Source organism: Mastacembelus armatus, chromosome 22 (assembly GCF_900324485.2).
Source record: "Mastacembelus armatus chromosome 22, fMasArm1.2, whole genome shotgun sequence".
NCBI lineage: Eukaryota > Metazoa > Chordata > Actinopteri > Synbranchiformes > Mastacembelidae > Mastacembelus > Mastacembelus armatus.
In genome coordinates this window covers 3,744,871-3,763,504 of record NC_046654.1, presented here as the reverse complement: position 1 = coordinate 3,763,504, position 18,634 = coordinate 3,744,871, and the positions used below count along the sequence as shown (strand labels likewise).

General features: G+C 41.4%; 1 protein-coding gene across 3 annotated transcripts in view; it reads left to right on the top strand.

The window, feature by feature from the left end:
* The window catches only part of pacs2 (phosphofurin acidic cluster sorting protein 2), a 44,431-nt gene that overhangs the window by 13,420 nt on the left and 12,377 nt on the right, over positions 1-18,634 (top strand). For all 3 annotated transcript variants that reach the window (XM_026299081.1, XM_026299089.1, XM_026299074.1), the window contains exons 2-7: positions 14,780-14,867; positions 15,001-15,090; positions 15,463-15,588; positions 17,200-17,362; positions 17,662-17,735; positions 17,967-18,047. In XM_026299081.1, coding sequence (XP_026154866.1) covers positions 14,780-14,867; positions 15,001-15,090; positions 15,463-15,588; positions 17,200-17,362; positions 17,662-17,735; positions 17,967-18,047 — 622 coding nt within the window. The remainder of the gene's footprint in view (positions 1-14,779; positions 14,868-15,000; positions 15,091-15,462; positions 15,589-17,199; positions 17,363-17,661; positions 17,736-17,966; positions 18,048-18,634) is intronic.

Here is an 18,634-nt window from a genome sequence, read left to right as displayed (position 1 = left end):
TTAACTCAGCAGGTTAAGGTCCAGCCCCTTTCTCTTCCTCTTTCTTCTCTCTGTCTATTTTTGTCCTTTCCCTTTTACTTCTTGCTGTAAAAACACTTCATTGTACGGTCTCAGCTGGCAAAATATTCTTTAAACCAGCATGTAAACTCCTTTTTCCATGTAACCAGACAAAGACAAAATGAACTATAGATGACACCTTTCATTTTTACAAAGGACTTTTCTTTCTAACATGCTGCTTGAGTCATTTTGCTTCCTTCTTAACCAATTTAGTGTAGATTTTTTTTGTCATCTTGCTGTAGTTGTTTTCTTTTTCACTTTCTCAGTTTGGATTTTGTGCTTTAGACCCCTGGGGTTATCCTATTGAAGCCTGTATGATTTCTTTTTCTGCTCATTATTGCCCTGCTGTGCAAATAAAAAATTAAAATTCATACACACACATTCACAGGTTGTTTACACCAACCAATTACAGTAATACTATGTAAAAATGCAGCTGATGTTTTCTTCTTGTCCATTTAACTGTTTGTGCCTGACATAAAACTGTCAAATGACTTTTATATTTTCATACATTTGGCACCTCCAGTGTTTTATGATTCAATATGTGCAACTGTATAAACACTAGTTTATTTCAGGCTACATCAGTTAGATTTTTCTTTATTTCTGCTCTTTCATGCGCACACATTCACTCATTTGTTTCTGTGAATGCAGTTTCTCCTCCTTAGAGCCAATTAGGAAATACCACAGTAAAAACCCAGCCTACATTTTTTTTCCTCTATGCTTCAAAGATAAAAATTTGAAGTGCTTTCTGTCTTTCTCTGCTTCGCCTCCACCTAACAAGTAATAGCATTCCTGTGTTTTGGCAGTGTGGAGGAAAAGCTTCAGCCTCCGTTCCTTTCTCACCTCCTTTCACGATAAGAGCTTGTTGTTGTGTTGCTGTGCAGACAGAAGGTGATGTGTGAGGAGGCTGAAGCAGAGCTGCATACTGCCGCTCCGTTGGCCTTCAGAGCTTAATGATCTACCAACACAGATTCACTGAGCAAATATGAATGTGATTTATAGGAAGAGAGGGCACCGATCAGGCCGGAGTTTAGACTTTGCCTCCAGTTGTCTGTTTATTATTCATGAGCAGCAGAGAGACGGTTTATGTATGAACTGCTGAGACTTCAAAGAGGGGATGAATGTGTATGAGAGAATGAGTGCGTGCATGTGTGCTTTAGTTTTGTATGTGTGGGATCATATAGTGGTGTAATACTGTTTGTGCACGAGAGAGAAAAATATGCTGAATAATAATGATAATAATAATAATGCTGCTGAAAACATGTCGTAATTCTTAAAGAAGTAGACATTATGACGATGGGTGGTCCCTCACAATGCAGCAGCAAGGTGAAGGAATAAGTTTTTGTGTTTAGTTAAATGAGCAGGTGGATATCACTTTCATATCTGTAGGTCAAATATAAAAGTACAGCCAGCAGCAAGTTAGCTTTTCTTAACATAAAGAAAACAGCTAACCTGGCTCTGTTTGTTTATAGTCTGTATTTGTTTATAGCTTGAAAAGCTGGCACTGTTAACGTTGCTGAATTGGCTATTAGTGGATCCTGTTTACAGTGTTCCCAGGAATGTGCTCACAACTATCACACAACAAGACTTACTTTGACACTGAAAAAAGATAATGTGTTGATTCTGGGGTTAGAGCATATTTTCAGTAGGCGGACACACAGTGAAAGCCGCTAAATTAATTAAAGGAGATATAACATGTTGATTAGTGAGCTTTAGAGGTGCTGGTAGGTGGATTTATTACCTTGGAGCAGAACCAGACTAGTCATTTCCTTCTGTTTCCAAACTTTGAGATAATTCAAGCTAAGACATATTACAGCATCTTCAAATGTTGAGTGTGGGGGGGGGCACACATTCATTCACAGACTTCTACCCTTCCTGCCAAAGCTGTCTTCTCTTGTCAGGCAGGTTGATCTCAAATCTATTTTAGGCTCAATGTGTCCTGAGTTTTGGGACCAATACACACTTGCATGCGTCCCTACCAGGCTCTGCTCCATCACTTCACTACACTGTCTCCCCAGCCAGCCAGTAAATCCCACAGCTGAATATTGCATGAGCAGCTGAGCGCTGGAGAGCCCCCGGCACACGTCTGAATAATGTGAAAGAGCCACAGCAGACTGATCATATTTTGTGTCTGTGATTGCTCGCTCTGCCGACCACAGCAAAGCTCGGCTTCAACCCTTTTCACCTGCTATAACTTGCATGTGTGTGTTTCTGTCTCTGTGTTATCAGTGTGTTAGTAGGCGTCAGTGAGTAGCTCAGGCTGCTAACACTGAACTGGACCAGGATCAGCTCCCAATGATATTCAACTATATGCTAATATAATCAGTCTAGTGCTGAGTGCTCCAGTATTCAGACTGAACTGTGCAACAACTAGAAGGAAAAATTCAACACTTTGGGAATTAACACATCTGTTGGAGCAAGACATCGCAGAGCTTAACTTAGCATGAAGACTTGAATCAAGAAGAAAAGTCTCTCTCTGTTCAAAGATACCAACCTCCCCCTACCAGCACCTCCAAGGCTCAGTCATTTCTTAGATCAGATCTTGAGGCAGAGCAAGACCAGATGTTTTCCCCAAAAACTGAGATTCCACTGCACACTGATACAAACCTACTTCAGGTTTTTTTTGTATGTTACAAAAAAAAAAAAGCATCCCCAAGTCTTTTGGTACATCTGTTGGTGCATGCTGGATAAAGCTGTTTATCTAAGTTAGAAATGACAGACCACATCTGTATTCAGAGCATATCCAGGCTCAGTGTGCACAGAGTCGATGAACAGAAACTATGAGATGCCGTAAAAGTCCACAGACTCTTCCCAGCTGCCTGGGAGGTTTCTGAGCTATCTGCTGTGTGATTGTACAGAATGAGCTGTCTCACTGCAGGGGGTTTCCTCACTCAGTCCTTATCAGTGTTGACAAGAGTCGTTACCCTCTTATCCCTGCGGCTGTAGCTGCTGGCCTTGGTGTGGGCCTATAACAGACCCCTGTGTCTCCCCCTCAGTCTCTCACTGTGAAATGAGAGTGGCTGATGGTCGGTTTTTGCATTTTATTGAACTTGTCAAGGATGGAAAAAGTATTTGCTTTGTTTCAAACCAGCACTGGAGTCGCCCTCTGCTCTGGGTCTAACATCCAATCCAAACTAGCGAAGCATTACACTCCCTGAATTTATAATGAACTGGTATCTTAAAGCCTTAAATTTAAGATTTTGCATAAAAATAACAAGCTTGAAAAATCCAGTCAGTTGCTGGGCTCATTGTCACGTTTCAGATGAATGTGAGTTGTTCTCAGGAAGTGATTTTTCCCTCAGATGGTTTTGTTTAAAAAACAGTTTGGGGCCAGCAGAGGTCAGAGGAGCCAGTATTTCACAACAAAAGCAGAAAATTAAATAAGAGTCCAACAAATGAAAATAAATTTGTGTAGCTGGACCACGTCAATCCATTAATCACAACCCATCAGTTGTGTCTTGTCATTTATACTATTATTATTATGTTTGTTTCTTCTGTCTTACTCTTTTCTTTTTCTATCTTTTCATATATTTACACCCCCTGACCACTTTATTAAATACATGTATACAGTCTGACGCAGTCCAGGTAATATCTCTGCCACATTCCTCCTTTATGAAGTGAGTAATGTTTAACACTTTCACACTCAGTTGTACTGGACTGTGTCGTATTAAAGTGTGTCTCTAATGTTCTTCTCTTCTGTAGCAAATAAAATAGAGCATTTTTTAAAATAATTGTAAAGGTAGAATTTCTAGCTGGGCTGTTTGGGTGCAGTTTTTCCATATGCTTCACTATTTTACGAATAGTTTGAGTCGAGGATTCCACAAGCTCAGTAAATGGTCAGGAAGTGTCTGAGGCTTCAGATTTTATAGTACTTTCACACCACAACAACAGTCATAACAGTACCAGTAAATAATGTAGTCTCTCCCGGAGTAAAAATAACCTTATGTGTGTGTGTGAGTGTGTGTGTGTGTTGCTGTGAGTATACACTCCTTCTCCAGGAAGCAGCAGTAATTGGGAGTTGTAGGCAGGCAAAAGTCAGCGCTCCAAACCAAAACCTCTCACAAAGACAGTCTGGTTGTCAAATGTGATTTGGTGCTGTTTAAAATAAATTGTTTCACCGGGCTGAGACTGTGCATGTGTTGCTCTCTTTCTCTTTCTGTCTTGTGCTTTCACTATTTACTCCTCTTTTACTCACCCCTGCATCACTTTTTCAGCTTTGTCTTCTGTGTTTCTGTCTCTGGTCTCTCTGCATATAAACTGTGTCACAAACCTGCAGCCAGTGGGATGTTACCAGAGGGATGTAGTGCCTGTGGTTTGGGGGTCAGTCTGGGCACTGATCCAGTCCAGGACTGCTCTTCCCTCTCGCTCTACATCCCAAAGCTTCCTGGCATTTCGCCTAAGCTTCATTCCACCAGGATAATACCAGCCCACAGGAGGGAAGGAAAACAAGTAAAGACTGCCTGATCATCACTCTGAACCTTTCTCAGCTTGTATTCATTTATCCTCCACCCATCCAATTTCTATAATGCTTATCGTGATACCTTCAGGGTTGTGGGGGGGCTGGAGCCAATACAAGCTGACACCAATAAACCTAATCCCAGACTGCATGACTTTGGACTGTGGTTACCGATGTACAAGGTGGAATTTGCCAAATGGCAGACGCTTACTATGAGAGCTCCTTGTCTAGATTTCCCTATCATGTGTCCCCAAAAGGGGTCTTATCAGTCCATGGTCTCAAAATCCACAGAGTCCCATGCTGAGACCACTCTGCAACCCTTACCTGTCATACACCTGGACACATACAATATCCTAGGTTGCTTTTGTCTTCTCACTATCCCCTCAACAAGGGGAGAACATCAGACATGGCACAGAAAGGCCCCGACGTCAAACAGGATTCAAATCTGGAACTTTGTTGGAGGCGACTGCTGATCACCACTCGACTGTTCTTTATAGCTTTAACATATTAATCACTTGGCTGTGACATCAGATGTCGCCTGATGACGTTATAGTCCACAGATGATCCTTCAACACGAGGAAAGAATTCAGTGTCATTCGGTTTTTTTTTTTAGGAGACACATTATATTTGGCTCAGTATTAGTGTCCATATATGGTGCTAGATCCACTTCATATCCGATGACTCTGTGAGCGCTATCTGAACGGTCTAATCAGGATCCATGTGTGTGTGTGTGTGGGGGGGTGTTGTTGGTTTGTTTGTTTGTTTTAACACCCCACTCCTCTGCACAGATCGCCTGTCTTCATCATTTAGTGTCGGCCCCTCATGGACCGGTAAAAATAAACATGGAGGGGCGCAACAACAGGGACAGGGGTCAGTGGACAGACCAGGATGTTTCACATTCGTAGGATATTTATGGAGAAGCTTCTGATCAGGCCACGCTGAGCATTTTTAAAGGAAATTTTGTGATTTGAATGTCAAAAAAATAATTTTATTTAGTTTTTATTGTACACACGTGGTTCATATAGTTAAATTAGAACTAAAGGTGAAATAATCATTGATTATATATAAAGGATGGATTAGCTATTATGCATAATATAAAAATCTTCCCTTGTGACAAAGTTGTTTCAGTGTTAGCAGTGGAAACAAAAAATAAAACTTCAGCTCAGCACACCTCAAAACTACATATCCTCTCTAATGGTGTGTGTGCAGATGGTTTGAGTCTTAAAAAACAGCAGCATTGTGTCTTACCAGTGACAGTGACACTGTAAATGGTTTTTACAGGAAGAAGAAATGAAAAAAATCTTCCCAGGAAAAAGTTTGTGGCGGTGAAATGAGTCGGCACTATTTTTTGTTGTGCAGAAATTCACTTTTTTAACCTCCTGTGTCAGAGTAAAAACTTCCACAGAAGAGCAGTGTAATAGGCTGTGGTATTATAGTCCTGTTAGCTTCTATGCTAAACCAATTAGTTTGAACTGAATATTGCACAAAGACCTGCAGATATATTTACCTGCAACTGTGATCAGGCCTTTAGGTTGGGACCCACTGCCCTAAACTGCTTTTGTTAATACTAAGCACTGCAAATGATGCATTAAACCATCAGTATTAATCTAATAAAGTAATGTGTAACATGGGCCATGTGTGTGCAGAATTGTATCTTCACTTTACCTTTAATTTTTAGGATTCTGGATGCAGACCTGTTACTGTAGGTACAATTTAAGTATTTTTTGCATTGCAAGTGTAGTATTTTAGTGCAATTAATTGTTTTACACTCTACCTGCCTAAACAGCGCCTCTGTTTACATGACTGCACAGTGCGTATTTTATAGCATGCCTTTGGAACAGAGAAGTGCAGCTTCTGATCCCTGTCACTGGTCTGTCGTTCCACCTTCTGCCATGCTCAGCAAAGCAGAAGTGTCTTAAACAACTACAGTTGTGCGTCTTGTTTACCAGCTGTGTGTGGTGGTGGTGCTGGTGTGATCTTACAGAAAGAAGGTGTTGGTATGTCGGCCATTCAAGGCTGAGGCATGTTTAGAGTAGGATGCCACCAGCTGTGAAGCACTGAAATGCCACGGCCCTGCTGCTGTGTGAGGATGTAAGAGGGGTTAGTCCTTAAATAGCTGGAATGCAGTATCTGGAAAGTTTGCATCTCCGGTTTCAGTCTAGGCATGGTGGGCAGCCAGGTCACCATGTCCCATGTGACCGCTGATTCTTCTTCTTCTTCACTCTTTGATGTCATGTCTCTGCATGTTCTGTATATATCCAGTAAGCTGCATGTGTGTAGTCCCGGTTGCTCTAGTGACACTAACCCACCCATCGTCCACCGTGCGACACGTGCAGGATGTTTCCTCACCAAATCTCACTCCAGTGTTTGAAAGGCTGCGATGAAGAAGCCACATCAGCTCATCAGACACAGATGGAAAGACAAACAAACAGCAATTACAATCACATCATAAACATTTAGATGGCACACAAAGGTAGCAGAAATAAGTCAGCATTCATAAAGCCTCTAATCTGCTAGCTATTGTGTGGGGATGCAGCAGAAAGTCCAATAAGAGCACTGATTTCTTTTTGAGACTAATGGCAGTTTAAGTATATACATTGCATATATATATTGCAGGCATTTAGATGAGTCATTCAGAGCAATTTACTGAGCAGGTGGGTTCACTTGGTTGAAATATATGACAAGTGATGGATGTACTGTATGAGCTGCTACCTGTGACAGAACTTAACTGCACTGAGTGTTAACTCATGTTGGCTGGTTAGTGTAAGCTGGAAACCACAGCTCATGTTGGTGCCAGACTGCTGGGATTGTTGTGCATGTCAAGAAACTAATGAACACGTCTAATGAACCTCTGTGTTCATTGTTTGATGTGTGGCTGTTCATTGTTGGCTTTTTATTAAATGTAATGTGTGTTTGTTCAGGTGTTTGTATTATTAGATATTGGTTTTTGTTATTTGATGTTCGGATTTTCATTATTTTATGATTTTTCATTAAATGTAAAGAGCTATCACTGTAACTGTAACACAAAAAAGCTTCCATACTTCATCTTCATCTTCCTTATTCTTACAGTAACTTCGACCTCAGCTCTGAAATAAAACGACTGTCTTATTACTGCCTTGAGGCCGATGCAGGTCACTCCCATGTGACATTTCTCAGTCAGTGACAGGTGAAGAGTTTGTGTTCTGTTGGGGGAAAATACTTCCTGCTGAGCAGCTCCAAAGTTTCCTCTTAGTCTCTGGCATTTCTCAAAACAAACTCAATTTCCTGCAGATGTGGGACAGTTTCAGGTTTGTTTTCATGTTTTTTCTTAATGAGTCACAAGGCGAGAGATGGTTTGAATCAGACTGAGGATCGGAAGACTGAAAGATAAACCGACAGAGGGATTTCCAGAACCCTGGGAGACTCTCACACACGACATGCACAGGAGGGAAAAATATGAACTGCATGAGAGCCAGGTCCAAGCAGGGTCAAGGTGCTGATGTTGACTATGAAATATGATCATATTCAGATGCCAGAGGCTGTAACAGCTACAATTGTACAGGCTGAACCAGGTCCATTAACCTGCAGACTGACTCAGATGAAAGATGAATCATCCAAAACTGGTTTTTAAACAACTTCCATGGGACTGATACGTTCAGGACTGTCTTCTATGTCATGGTGGAAAAGTAACACAGGCAGGGTTTAAGAAACTATCAAACTATCGGGGCCAAAATCAAAGTAGTGCAGCACAGATTGTTTCTCAGATTTTTGCTAGTGAGTTGTACTTTGTTTTTAACCCTGGCTCTATGGGGAAAGAGCCACCTTTCAGTTTCCAAACAGATTCATTTCTGAACAACTTCAAGCTGTGTTGGCAGTTTATTCAGTTTGTTGCTCAGATGTGACAACAGTTTGACTGTTGTAAGAAACTGACAAGTGACTAAATAAAGCAGATACATGTGGTAGTGAAATGCATTGCTCTGTTCAGCTGCTCCCATGATGCTTTTCTCCCGACCGTGGTGCACTCATGGAAATGTCAGAACAAGAAGTGAATCGATGTGACGTGCGTCAAATAGGCTCTTAATGCATCCCAGCCTATAAAGACACACACACACACACACACACACACACACACTCTACTTTTATTCATAACTGATTGTTGACTGTTAACCTACATCAGAGGAGAAGGAGGAGAAGAAAGTATTTCCATAGCAACCCAGTGGAAATTCATACACTCAATGAGAGGCAAACTAATGCGTCTGAATTTAATAACAGCAGAGGTTATGGCGACTGTTACTGGTCAATTTGGACACAGTTTTCTGTTTGTCTCACATTAGCAAATCCTGAAGCACATCAAGCTGCTTCCCATCAGTCCTGTGTATATGTATGTGTTGTCTCTGTGTGTGTGTGTGTGTGTGTGTGTGTGTGTGTGTGTTCCTGCTTTATGTGCCGCATTTGTTGATTTACTGCTAGTCATCTGTTTCAAATATTAGAGGTAATCAGATCCTTCTGCTCTTCTTTATTTGGGCTTGACTCAGCCTGCCCACAGTGGTCAAGCGTGGTGGCTGCAGAGTGACCTAAAGGTCATGGGTGTGAATTCCTGAACGGACTGACACACGAGTTTATGTGTACAGGGCTGTGTTCACTAGCTTGTCCCTGACGGCACCTCTCTGCTGTTTTGGTGCTGGCAGATAATTCTCTGGTTTTCACACTGTTCGTAAATCATCAATATACAGGTATTGATTATAGTTTAGGCTAATAGGTTGTGGAACAATCCAGGTGTGGCAATCATGTTTTACAGACTCAACTGTGCATAAAATTGGATTCTGCAGAGGGAAATCCTTCCTCCTAACTTAGAACTGTGGGGATAATATGTATCATGGATCACAGTTATGTCAGGACTGTGTGTGGTCCAGAAAGAGGAGCAAGTGTGAACATATGTACCTTTTTCTCCATAGGTATGAAAACACTGAGTGCAATGGGAAGTATTTGGAAAATGGACAATGCAAAGCAAGATGTGATGAGGCATCACAAGGCCAGGGTGCTGAAATAATATGGCAACATTGGACATGACAGATCTTGAGAAATTTCTGGTCTCAATAAATTATGACAGATCTTTTTTAAGTCCAAATTAGATTCTTAGGACAGAAGAATCAAAGTGAATTTGCAGAAGGTGGTTCAGTATAATTTGATGCAGGCTGCTCTGCCAACTCAGCCAGTCTAAAGCTTATGCAAGGCGTGGGAGCGCTGCAGGTTGGAGAGTTGGGTCTCCTGTGCTTTGTAGCAGGGCCTTGAAATAATTTTCTTCTTTTTACTCAGCCCTGAAGGCTTGTTGAACATCGCAGGGTTGGCCTAAGTCCAATTTCAATTCAGCAGATTCAGAAATTGGATTTTCTGTCACATATTAAAAGTCATGGAAAGAATGATGTGTCTCTTATGATGAGATTTAATGCTTTGTTATTTTCCACAGAACGGCAGCTTCACGAAATATTTTACCTGAACTGAAGCAGTACTGACTGTCCCAAGATCCTATTACAGAAACGTAGAGAGACTTAGCTGTAATACATCTCTGAGCTCTGGCATGTTATCGAAAGGATTGCAGAGATGTCAGATGTCCTCTAGTTCCTCCTTCACCCTGTACGGCAGACTGAGGCTAAAAGTCGGACTTCATATAAACTACATACAGTATTTCTGTTGTTGGATAAATCCAGTGCATCAGCAGTTTGTCAGAATTCAGAAAAGTGGTTTTCTTTGTCTTAAAATTTGACTCTTTGTACAACCAGGATTAAGTTACACACCATGAATGCATCAGTCTGTCTGATGGTGAAATACCCATCAGACAGAAGAGACTGAAATGGAAGCTCTGAGATAGTTCCTCTCATGATATCTGATACAGTATTAACTCTGTTCTGTCCTGTTCTGGCCTCTATTTTAAGTGCCTGCGTGTGTGTGTGTGGGTGGGTGGGTGTGTGTGTGTGTGAGGGTGAGGTCCGGGGCAGAAGACCAGGAAGCGGCAATGTGAAGTATGGAAATCTCATTATCGATGCAGCGAGCTGGTCCAGCAGGGCCCCCAGTGTCCGGTTCCCCGAGAAGGAGCAAATCCAGGAGATGAAACTGAACCTCACATATTTATGTTCTGCGACCTCCACACAGTTGGCATCTCCCCTCACTTTCTGACCAGTGTCTTTTCTCTGTAAAGCCAGTGCAAGTGTAATTTCCACTATGGATGGAAGGGGGAGAAACATTTCCCTCACTTTTACAGTTCCAGGTTGAGTCTTTCAGACTATTGTTGTCTTATTGTTGAGCTGCATCTGTAAAAGAAAGGATTTTAAGTCGTGTTAGAAATCAGAGCTGTACATGCAGTTGAAGCACAGCAGCATTGTGTTGTGTGTAGTAGCATACTAGTCTGATGTGACACCGTTTATGAGTCTTGTTGTTCGTCATTTGTTTCTTTACCTCCAGAATGATGTTGTTACGTTTCTGCATCCCTGACACCAAAACAAATTCCTGTTGCTTTGCTGTTCTTGGCAGATGAAGCGAATGTGATTGTGTTATCACAGCATCATACAGGGTCTGCTGGTCCTCCCCGCGGCCCCTGCCAGAGCATCTGTGCCGCGCTGGCCGCTGGATCAGGATTTGGCAGGGCCACTCCACAGGCAGCAGGCTGTGTGTCTGAGCGGACCAGAGTCCCTGTGGGGCTGCAACCAGGGCACAGAACAGGGAACAGGTTTCTTTGCAGCAGTGCCAAAACGGCAGCTGTGTGGTTTTCTGTGTGTTTAGTGTGCGTCTGTGAACACATGACAGAAGCTCAGCGCACTCACGCATTAGCTGGTGGCAGTGAGCGTGTCCTCAGCTTCAGTTCAGTTCAGAGTGGAAAAGGCAACAGCTGATCAGCCAGAAACCTTTAGATCCAACTGCATTTTTTTATCTCATTCTTTGTTTTGCAGAGAACGAACTGAGAGAACATGCTGAATACTAAACGTACTGTTCAGAGAGGAAGCGTCATGATAAACAAGAACCTCCAAGTCTTGGGTATTTTGTTATAAAATACCTGATCTCAGTGCTATAATGTGCTGTTTTTCATTTCACGCACACGAGAACTAATGTAAACTCCTCCTGAGTCAAATGTGACAGTTGGAAAAACGAATGAAACTCAGCCTGTATCTTATCTAATTGAGGGTTTGCGTCTATTAAAGGTATTCAGTTCATAGAGGAACAGAAATTTACTTTAAACCCTCAAGCTGAACTTGGTGTCACTGGAGTCAGTAGCTTTAACCATCCAGGCTACCTGTCAAAGGGCAGTTGTTGTATCATGATATACAATATGTTACAGGTTAAAGTCTTAGTGAAAGTCTGACATCTGCAGAAACAGAGATGGCTGCTGCTGGTCACATATTTAGGCCTGGGTTTGTACTGAAACATTCAATGAACCTAATGTATCAGGCACCATCAGCTTGTTGCAGACATGTTAATGTTGGTGTATACGTATTGGAATTTGTAGTAGGATAGTTTGTTTATATTCTGTGTTAATGTTTTAAACAAACTACTATCAGCTGACATCAGACTTTATAAACTCCACTACAAACTTAAATAATTGAAATGAAACAGTCAATTACAAAAAATATTGAACTCTGCCTTTAACAGAGGAGTTTCAGTAAAAGAAAACAAAGTTAGTGCAGCAGCAATGATCCTGTATGACGTGCAGTAAGTGTTGGATGATGTGGTCTCTTCTATATTCTGCTTTTTTCCTCACAAAACAAGGTTGAGAATCATTTTGACATTTTGTTTTGAATCGTTTCAGGTGTGTTTGAACCTCAATGTGCAACTTTATGGCAATTAAAATAGTTTTGGTGATACTGAGCCACTTTTGGAAAAAAAACAGAACAAAATGTCACCAACATCAATTTGTCTAAAAAGAAGTGGCAAATGTTCCTTATTTAACTTGAACTTGTGTCTGCTAGTCAGAATTATAGGTCACTAACTAATGAGAAATGGGTCAACACAGATCCTCCTACAAATTAACAGCAGTTTCATTAGAAATTCCATTTCAGTGCTGTTCCTTTAGGCACATGCTGCAAGACAAAGCCACTGTGAGTGATTAAAGAAAATATCTAATCTAAAGACCCTGAGAGCTAAATGTGACTTCTTGGTGGCAGATATGTCAATCGGCTCCACCTTGCATAGCTGAAATAGATGGTGCTGTGGGACTGGAACCAATGGGAACAGGGTAGAATACAAAACAGGAGTCCAAGAATGCTGTGTATTGTGTGTGTGTGTGTGTGTGTGTGTGTGTGTGTGTGTGTGTGTGTGTGTGTGTGTGTGTGTGTGTGCGCAGGCTGAAGACAATGCGAGCCTTCATTGACTTGCGTCCATTGTTCCTGGGGTTTCTTGTCGCGTCTCAGCTGAAGAAGAGAAAGGTCCTCATTCAGCCTGCTGGGACTTCTTCAAACCTGCCATTGTCATCGCGTCTTCTCACTCTGTCCCAGTGTTTTCCTTTCTCTCGTGGCTGATTGATGCCCCTCTGCTGCAGAGACAGCATTATGTCACTCAGTAAACTCTGTGGTTTTGAACGCCCTTGACTGTTAGCGCTGCTGTTTTTCTTTTGTTCAGCCCCTGTCCTATCTGTCCGTTTTATCATCTGTTCTCAAAACAGGAGAATCATAGAGGAGTTAAATTACTTCTAAGGTCAGCTACTCGGTCTTTACACTAAATGACATTGGATATTGGTGTATTAATATCACTCTCTGGGCTTTCTCCATGCGGCACTCAATAAACCTCTCTGTTCCCTGTCACTTATGGCAGTTTTGATACACCTCTTTTACTCTGGGTGCTGTTCCTGCTGCTGAACAACATTCAATGCTGTGTTTTTATGCCCCAGAATAATTTAGTGGTGATGTCATTTTAACCAGCAGCACCGTTTCACTCTTTGCTTTCACCGTAAAAAGAGAAGCAGGATGATGAATGGTGGACCTCCAGATTGTGAGCAGTCAGTCTGTTCTGGGCAGCTTTTCTGAATGATTTAGTCAAAGGAGCCAAAGAGTGCCTGAGAAGAAAACGTCTTTATGGAAAAAAAGTTTCTTTTTCACTTTCGTCTTGTGTGGAAGTGTCTCAAAAAACAACAAAAAAAACGTGACAGGCTTGTTAAAACCCCCGGCTGCCCCACCACAATCCTGCTTCAGTGCCTCAGAGGCCCGTCTGCTAGACAAGAGGATTTAGCTCTGCCTGCCGTGACACCCTTGGTTCACATTAAGTTAGAAAAATGAGCACAGGAATTTTGAGACTTTTCTGTGATCTTTGCCCACTTCCTTCCTCTATTGTTCCAGTGAGCAGTTTTTTTTGGATTTTCCTGAGGAGGATTTTTAGCTGAGTCCGTGACTGCACTGGTTTCTTTTAATGCATTTGTCTTGCAAATGTTAGATGCTGCTGATATTAAAGCCAGTAATGAAGTTTTGAGGCTGCTATGGATATTATGGATATCTTTTTTTTTTTTTTTTTTTGAGAATTAAAAAATAAACTGATATATTGGCTGAGCAGTTTTTGACCTCCTGTATGGTTTTTAGACGTGAAGAACACAGAGTATGACTGTAAATAACAAAAACATTAAAATTAAATCAAATATTCCTGCAAACTGCAGTTATTAGATCTTTATTTTTAAATCAGATACCTCAGAGTGTTTATTGTTAGAAGCAGGGTGAAGCAGCTGGCCTGGCTCTTTCCAAAGTGAAAAGAAAAACCATCTACCAATACCTTTTACATTTGCTAGGTGAATATTTTATCTTTTATTTTTCTGTACAGAAGCTAAAATACAAAAACAAGTTGAAGGTCTGGTTTTGCAGCAGTAGCCTGTGTTGGTGTTTGAATGGATTTAACAAATGAGCAGGACGTTTTACGATCCAGTCAGTTTTCTCTGGTGGAAAAACTACAATATGTAACAGAGCAGCTGTTCCTGAATGACCTCAGACAAACCTTTGGCCATGCTAATGTGTTGGTGGGCTCTGGTGAAACACTGACCTCTCTCCATGCTGTATTGTATGTTGCTCATCAGAAAGGGAATCATATTAACACCTACTGTAGAGTAAAGAGTGAAAATGTCACATCAGCACAGAGTCACAAAACCTGTTGATTCCTTGAGGGCGACATTGGTGCTTCTGTGCTTCCTGACAACCTGGATGTGTTTTGCCTACTTATATAAACTGTTTAATAAAGACACCGTCGGGCTGGATGTGGTGAATGACTCATCTGTTTGTGCAGAAGCATTATTTCTGTCTCCATCCATCTCTGTCTGTCCTGCAGATTGTGCAGTCTGACTCTGAAGAAGCTGGTTGTGATGAGAGAGCTGGATAAAGAGCTGATTTCTGTGGTCATAGCGGTTAAAATTCAGGTATGTTGTATAAACGACTAACAAATTCAGCATGTTTACCTGCAAAGTGAGTAACAGCAGCAGAAGCACTGCTGGAATATGCAGACTAAATTAAACACAAACTTTATTTATATATTTATTTTTTGTTTAACAGGGCTCCAAACGGATTTTGAGGTCCCATGAGATAGTGCTGCCACCCAGTGGGTCAGTGGAGACTGATCTGGCTCTCACCTTCTCACTGCAGGTACAAGAGAAATCACTGTGATGCTGTTTGCTGTATTTGGCACTGTTAGCTGCCACAACATCATTTCTAAGTAGTTTTATGTCTGTATGTTTGTACGTGCACAACAAAAGCAGCTCAGCCCTGAAAATGTATTTTCTCAGTCAACTCACTCTGAGGGATGACGACCTACATGAACACAAGTCAAAACAGTTGTGGTTAAAATCACATCATGAGAGATTTCTGTATCAAGCTGCTTTTCATTTTTGCTTTGAAATGGGTGTGACTGTAGCTACTCTTGGAACAAAACACCATGACATTGTTTCTTATGTCTTAGTTTATTTGTACTGCTTCCTCTCTCTCTCTCTCTCTCTCTTTTTATTTTTGCATCTTCAGTACCCTCACTTCTTAAAACGAGAGGGAAACAAGCTGCAGATCATGCTGCAAAGACGGAAGAGATACAAGAACCGAACTATCTTGGGCTACAAGACTCTTGCGGCAGGATGTATTGACATGGCTGAGGTACAGTAGAAGCATCTTGAATTAAAGGTTGTCTGTCTCAGATGTGATGAAGGGTAATACAGTACAGCCTGAGATATTTGTGTGTGGAATCCATAGACGACAACGAGGTGGTAGCTTTTGTGTTGTACTTTTTGTTGTGTTGTTGAAGTCTGAGGTCAGGCAGGAGCATCAGCTCTACTGGGCTGTTAGTGTCAGATCCGGTGTGAAAATATAATGAGAAGATTGTGGCTGTTGGAGCTGCAGGTTGGCATCTGCTAGGAGCAAGGTCCTCTTCCTCACCTGGGAACTGGTTCTGAGTTTCCTTCCATAACTTTCAATCACACAGTGGAAAGAAAAGCCTTATTAAATGAAGACTTTTGAACTCTGAGTTTGAATGCAGTACTTTTATTTTGAAAAACAGAAGAATTCCACTTTTTCCGATTTGCTCCAATTTCGCTTTAAGAAGTAAAGGAACCCTTTTCTCCCCTCATACGTTGTTCCCTGTGTTTTAAGAAATCCTTGAATACATGAATAAGTGAGTTGCCTCAGATGATATTTTTTTCAGTGCAGATGATGCTGATACACTAAGGAGTTCCCGTATGGCTGACAAAGCTCAGTGGAGCTTATTAAGGTCACATCTCAGCAGCTGAGAGAGAGAGAAAAAACATTTTGGCGCCAGGGAGGAAAAAAAAGCAGAATCACAGAGTCATAGTCAACCACAGCAAAGAAGTGGCTCTCAGTTTTTCAGCTGAAGGAAACAACAAACATCTATAAAAACATGCCACTGAAGATAAAGTGTAAATTACTAGAGGCCATTATGGTCTAATAGGACTGAACCAGAGCCGATGTGGCCTTGTTCTGGGTTTGTATTGAGACTTTAAATCCCTGGAGTGACTAGTTAAGCAAGTGTATGGAAAAACAGAGTGACGTCATCTGTCTCATGAAACAAAGCACCAAACCTGCAGTTCCTTCAAACAGCAGCGAACAGGGAGTTGTCACGCAGGATGCACAGGTGTGAATGAGTGTACCATGCTGATTAAAAGAAGCAACATTAATTCACAGTCTGATGTGAAAGGAAATAACAAACACCTTGCTTTGCTTTCTTACCAGCGTTAGACTAGAAGATTGATAAGACTTTCATGTGTGCATTGTAAATATGAAACTGGAGAAAGGTGATGAGCTAGTTAGCTTAGCATGATGACTGGAAACAGAGGGAAACAGCTGGGCAACAAAATCTGCCTCCCAGCATCGCTAAGATTTATTAAAGCTAAGTAAGATACTTCCAACCAGCACATTACCTCATAAAACCACTTATTAACTAACCTCTTAAACTTTATGCAGTCATATACAAAATGTTAATTATTGCTTGTAGAGGTGCTCCTATGTCGCCACTCATTTCCTGTCTTTAGGCTAGGCTAAGCTAACAAGCTGCTGACTGTAGGAAACATATTTCCAAAAATATCAAGATAGTCTCACAAATCACATGAAGACATTTAGCCATTTTATGTGAATAATGATTTTACAGGATTTTGTTTCCTTCTAAAAGTGTTACGTGGTTGAATGGCCACATGATATGGTGGCTTGAAAACCCTCAAGTATGTTTCTGTTTTTTTTTCCTTTCACCTGTCTCAGGTGATGCAGCACCCAACAGAGGGAGGCCAGGTCCTTCCTCTCTGCAGCAACCAGAAAGACATGCTGGGGAAGGTGGCAGAGATCTGGATCTTTTCCCTCTCTAGTCAACCAATAGACCACGAGGAGGCAACCCTGCAGGAAGGACAGAAGATCAAATGCTCCGGTACGTTTTGACTTTCCTTACCCCTGATGTTCTGAAGGGAAAACAGCATGAAACCTTCACAATCACCTAATATGCTCGACGGACTAAACAGAGCTGAGATAACAGGGCTCTGGATGTCTTTTTCCTTCTCTCATCATCCAGAGAAGTGATAATCGTAAGGCAGCATGCAACTCTGGGTGCACTGTACATCGTGCATATTTACAGCCTCGCTTCATCACAAGTTTTGAAGGGTCAGTGAAATATGCATGAGGCGGCATCCACACTCTTGCCTTTAATCTCTTCCTTGTCTTCTGCTTTAGATAACTACTCTGAGGAAGAGTACGAGAGCTTCTCCTCTGAGCAGGAGGCTAGCGACGATGCTGTGCAGGGTCCGGTGAGTCCAACTGGAAATTAATGCAATTTTCAGGGTCATGAGGCAAAAGAAATCACTTTAGATTGTCCTGGTCAGTGGTCAATAACTTGATAACTAAGCACTTGGTTGGGGGTGAGGCTGGAATAAAACACAAGTACCTGCACTAGGAAAAGTGTAAATAATGCAAAAATAAATAAATAATTGTAATAATAATAATAATAATAATAATTGTTTATTCTGTCTTGTTTTCAGGATCTTGAGGATGATGAGTATGATGTGAGGAAGCCAAAGAAGCAAAGGAGGTCAATTGTAAGGACCCCCTCCATCACCAGAGTAAGAGACCAGAATCCATCTCTACACTCTAACATTCAGATCACACGTTTTTAGCTGTCTAAATCTTGTGGAGAGATGAAAACCACTCCCCCAAAAGATTTCCCCATATTCCATGTTTTTTTTTTAATCATGTTGAGATGTGGTGAATGTCCAGTGAGGCCTTGTTATCTGGACTGAAGCATCTGTCTTTACAACGAATCTCTCTGGACTCACTGATCTTTTTCTACAATGTGTCAACCAGCTGTGTATAATAAATAGAGACTATTGTTAGTGAAGTTTGGGCAGCGCTGCAGAGAAACACATCTGAAGAGTACCCTGACCTACAGATGATCTTAGATTTGAAACACAGTATAATTTCAGCACATTTAAAAATGCATTATGAAAGCTTGTCTCATCTTATTATCTGATAAGTAATCAGCCATTTTCTGAACAAATGTAAGAGAATATCCACCTAATTTGACTCAGGGTTAGCTGGTGCATTATAAGGGAGCAGCGTTACTCTAACTTTAAGCTTTTTACCTGAGGTTTATGGAAGATACGCCGCTGGTCATGCTCACATTCCCGGCTTCCATGAACAAACTGCTGAA